Below are 4,839 nucleotides of genomic sequence, written 5' to 3'. Positions count from 1 at the left end.
TACGACGAGTTCCGCTCCTACACGGCCTACACGCTGTCCGAGCCAGCCAAGGTGGAGGTGGCGTGAGGGGCGCCGCGCCGCCTCCTCGAGCACGCCCGCCGTGAAAGAGAGACAGAGCGAGAGAGAGAGCCGTGTGAATGACGTCCCTTCCTAAGGACGCCCTTCCTTCCATCGCCTACGAATCGCTTCGAGCGAGGGGAGAGAGAGGATCTCCCGCCCCTCGACGCGCCGTCCAAGGAGGCTCCTCGTCCGGCCGGCGAGGCGCTGGGAACACACCGACCGGAAGTCACGGGTGGCCGCCCACGGGAGCGTCACCGTGCGTACGCCGGGTCCATTCCACGCCCACGTGACCCGGGAAGACAGGAGACGATCGCCGCCCGCCCATGTCGCCCCCAACCACCCCCACCCTCCTCCCCCTCCTTCGGCAGCTGAAGGATAAACGGCTCGAGTATTAGCGCTATCGTGCGTCACACCGGATGCAGTCGGCCACGGGATCTGGGAAGGAAGAAGAGGAGAAGAAAGGACAGAGGAGACGGAGGAGGCTGGCGGGCGCGTGACCCCCGGTTGGAGAGGCTGCGGCCATTGCAGAAGGGCCTTGCGACGTGTCCCCGCGTGGAAATGCCAAAGAAGGCCTGGACGCAGCGGCGAGGAAGGGGGGGGGGGTGGCACGCGGAACAAGATGAGTCACTGAGAAGGGGGGGTGGGGGGCAGCCTGGCTCAGCTTACACTACTCACAAGATGAGGGGGGGAGGAGGGGAGGGGGAGGAAGTGGCATGCCCAGGCGGAAGAGATGCTGCAGAGAAAAGGGAAGAGTCGATAAGAGATGTGACAGCGCTTCTCTCGCAAAGCAGATTCGCCGGACCAGCATCCACGGAAATGCACCCGTTATCGCCCCGTTTATTTATTCCGGTTTTATTATATCTTGTGAAAGAATGTTCTCTTTACCGCAGTTCGAAATGAGAACTGGAAGTCTTAGGATGCCTAAGTTAGCCTCTTTCTTGTTTTCACTCTTTGATTTCAGATGAAAGAAATCAACATTCTCTCTAGGAGTGAAAGAGCAATAGACAAACTCGATTAACATGTACAATATATATGTATGTATGTAGGTATGCGCATATATATGATTGTACATGACTTAATTAGAGTGATCTAGCAACCCTCAGCCTCCGATGTGCACTTGTTCTTGCCTGGCTTTTTCCAAAGTTATGTTAAGATTGTTATACAAGTTGTGTACATATATTGTTGTAACATATGTATATTTTTTCTCTTCTGTTGTCGATATAGATCTCTCTATGTTAAGTAAGCCTCAAAGGCTGGATTACTGAACGTATATTACGTCATAAAATATTTTCCATTGAAAGTGCCAAATATACACACAAATTTGTTACCCTTCAGCTCACAAAATTGTCATTAGCATCAAAAGAATTGCCGTTCCTTTTTACGAGTAATTATGCTACTTATCTCAACAGGATCCCCTGTAATAATTCAACAGGGGTGTATTTATAAAGTGTTCGTTGTCCCGCATGTTCTTTGAACTATGAAATTCGTGTCAAAAAACAACACATCATAAGAAGGGCCTGTGATATCGTATGTGTGTTTGGTTAACTGTACCTGTATGATATTTGGGAAATACTTGTCATTTTTTATCGCTTGATTCGATAAAAGAAAGGGAGACTTGTTTTGTCCATGTTCTGCCGGAGTCTTCTAAAAACATTTTAGAAGTCTCGGGTGTTGGACTATTTTTTTAAAATGTATTTTCGAATTTAGGAGTATAAACTTTGTTCTATATTTTGGGATATCAGTGTCACTGTATGTATTTTTATAAAATCAAAAACTGAAGCATTATTTGGACATGTTTTATATATACCTGAAATGAAAATTTGAAATGTTTTGATGTTTTCTCCTCTCCCAAAAGCTCCTGTGTATTGTACCCTCGCTGTTATATTTATAAATGCTATTTTCTTATATAAACAATTGTTTACTTTTTCCCCCTCCTCTCTTTGAAATACAAAGATTAATTCCTTTATTTACCATGACTTAGAACTGAGGAAAAAATAATGCACAGCAATCCATGTATACTTGGGCATTGTAATACACACATATATGACAAACTGAAAAAGAAACACTTAACCCTCTGCAACGGTAAAGAACAAGCGCATTGCAGAGGCATTCATGCAGCATGCAAAACAAGCAGATTCCCCGTTATTATCTAGCTAATTGCCTGCGATAACACGGGAGGTCACCACACACCCGCTCCCCGGCTGTCTCGCGGCAGATGGCTTCAGGCTTGTGACTTCTGAAATTACATATGCCATCCCAGCTGCATTTTTTTCTCCCTGGGTGCAACAGGTGGTTTCATTCGCCGCTCAACCCTGATCGCTGTCACCTTTCGTGGCAGATGTGACGGGCGCGCGGGAACGCTTCTCGTCTCTTCCTTTCTCGTGCTTCCCCTTCGGCTGGGAGATCGCACGCCCTTTAGGAAACGAGGCAAATGACCTTCCTTAATAAGACAAGACAAAAATAAAGAAAACGAGACCAATCGAGTTCCACATTCAGGCTGCCGCACCGCACTCCCTCCGCCGCAGCGTGGATTCTGCGCAGCGAGGCCCGCACCCAGTAGCACCAGTCGGCATCTCAGTCACGTAAACACCATCATCTCCGGAGACAGCAGATCCAGCGCCCAGCATCCACTCTCACGTGCTTGTCGTCCAGCTGATGGCCGACGCCCCGCCGACGCGACGCCAACAGGTGCCAACGCATGGACACGCGCAAAAAGGGACGGATCAGTCTCGATGGCGAATAGTCCCTCCCCAGAACCGGCTCGGGAGCTGACGAAGGCGCCGCGGGTTTGTCCACTTCGAAAGGCGATTGGAATTATCGGGAACGAGGCCGTCGGAAGCGCCTTTATTAAAGATTTAAGGATACGAACAATTGTGGTTGCCGCCTGTCCTGCTGGCGAGAAGTGGCAACAGCGTGTCGCCAGTGTTGCCATATATGTCCACGTGGTCGCCGCTACTCATGTATTATGTATGCAAGGGACCTGTCACTTGTGTCTGCGACGCGGTAGATGGCCGGACGTAGAGCAAGGATCTGGCGGCGCGATGGCCAGGTGAGGAGGAGGAAATGGAGGCGAGAGGAACTGAATTCTGCCTGAAAGGAGCAGCGCACGCCCCCCCCTCCCCCTCACCCCTCCCCTCCCCCCCCCCCCCGCGCCAGCCCGACCCAAATGTCTTCTCGGCCGGGCGAGCGGAGGGGGAGAGGGGGAGGGAGGGGCGGGGGTCAATATTGCTTTCGCTGTTGCTTCGGCTGGGGGGGGGGGGTAGGGAGGGGGTGGCAGAGGTGATGGAGGGCGAGGGAGCAATTACTTTCCTCTGGCTCCGTCGCCCGCCTCCTCGCCGCCGCGATTCCTGGTCTGCTCTGCTCTTCCAGACGCTGCTGTTTGGCTGTTTTCTCTCTTATATAGGCTTGCACATTTTCCCGTCTTTCTCTCTCTCTCTCTCTCTCTCTCTCTCTCTCTCTCTCTCTCTCTCTCTCTCTCTCTCTCTCTCTCTCTCTCTCTCTCTCATATATATATATATATATATATATATATATATATATATATATATACATTTATGTTTGTGTGTCTGTCTGTATGCGTGTGTGTGTGTGTGTGTGGACGTATATATGTATATATATAAAATATTCATTTAAACACTTATAAATAGATAGAGAGATAGATAGATATAGCTATATGTAAATATACACACATGTATTCACATATGCAGACACACACACATTCCCTTCCTCCCCACCTTCCTTTCTCTTCCCTTTCCTTCCTCCACCTCCTTTCCTTTCCCCCCTCACCCTCCCCCCCTCCCCCTCACCCTCCCTCTCTCTTCTTTACCTTTACCCTCCCAGTCCTCCCTTTCATTTAGCTTCTTCCCCGCCTTTCCCTCACTCCACCCTTCCCTCCCCATCACTCCCTCCCTCCAACCTTCCCTCCCTTTCACTCCCCTTTACTCTCTCTCTCTCTCTCTCTCTCTCTCTCTCTCTCTCTCTCTCTCTCTCTCTCTCTCTCTCTCTCTCTCTCTCTCTCTCTCTCTCTGTCTGTCTCTCTCTCTCTCTCTCTCTCTCTCTCTCTCTCTCTCTCTCTCTCTCTCTCGCTCTCTCTCTCTCTCTCTCTCTCTCTCTCTCTCTCTCTCTCTCTCTCTCTCTCTCTCTCTCTCTCTCTCTCTCTTCCACTACCCCCTTACTCCCCATCACTCCCTCCTACCTTCCCTCCCCCTCACTCCCCCCTCACTCCCTCCCTCCAACCTTCCCTCCCTTTCACTCCCCTTTACCCCCTCCCCCTCCCCCTCCCCCCTAACGCCTGGCAACAGCGTAGGGAGTGACCGGGAGTGTTTGTGTGTGAAGGAGTGACGCGTTCGAATATTCGTTACAATTACGTTATGCCTTCTTTATTCCTTTGTCTTTTATATTCGTTCAAGTTTCCCCTTTGCCTCTCACTTTTCTTCACAATGTTTCCCTCTAAAAAAAAATAAGAAGAATATTCCATCTCTTCAATTAACCTTTTAGAAATAAATCTTACTTTTGTTATAAGATTTCACAGCAACACCACATTTTAAAAAAAATATTCATGACAGTAGGATAAATAACAGAAATAGGTGAGGAAATGTGTACAAAAAAATACAAAAAATACGTATATTTTTTCAGTAATTAATTGCTATTATAGTTTACGGCGACCATTTATGAAATATGAAAATCAACGTGAGAAACACAGCAAACCAACTGGTCTTTTCTAAATTCGAGTTTGACTGAAATGTGTGAAATAAAGCAAAAGTAAACCAAAAAGGGGAT

The 4,839-nt window shown here is 48.7% G+C and overlaps 1 protein-coding gene across 1 annotated transcript in view; it reads left to right on the top strand.

Annotated features, from left to right (window-relative positions):
• Window positions 1–1,971, top strand: part of LOC125036048 — a 3,964-nt gene extending 1,993 nt beyond the window's left edge. The window contains exon 2 of the mRNA XM_047628414.1: window positions 1–1,971. This exon is cut by the window's left edge and continues 347 nt beyond it. Within this exon, the coding sequence (XP_047484370.1) occupies window positions 1–66 (66 nt within the window). The 3' untranslated portion in view covers window positions 67–1,971.
• The last annotated feature ends 2,868 nt before the right edge of the window (window positions 1,972–4,839 follow it).

This window comes from Penaeus chinensis, chromosome 20 (assembly GCF_019202785.1).
Source record: "Penaeus chinensis breed Huanghai No. 1 chromosome 20, ASM1920278v2, whole genome shotgun sequence".
Taxonomy (NCBI): Eukaryota; Metazoa; Arthropoda; class Malacostraca; order Decapoda; family Penaeidae; genus Penaeus; species Penaeus chinensis.
This window is presented reverse-complemented; position numbering and strand designations above follow the sequence as displayed.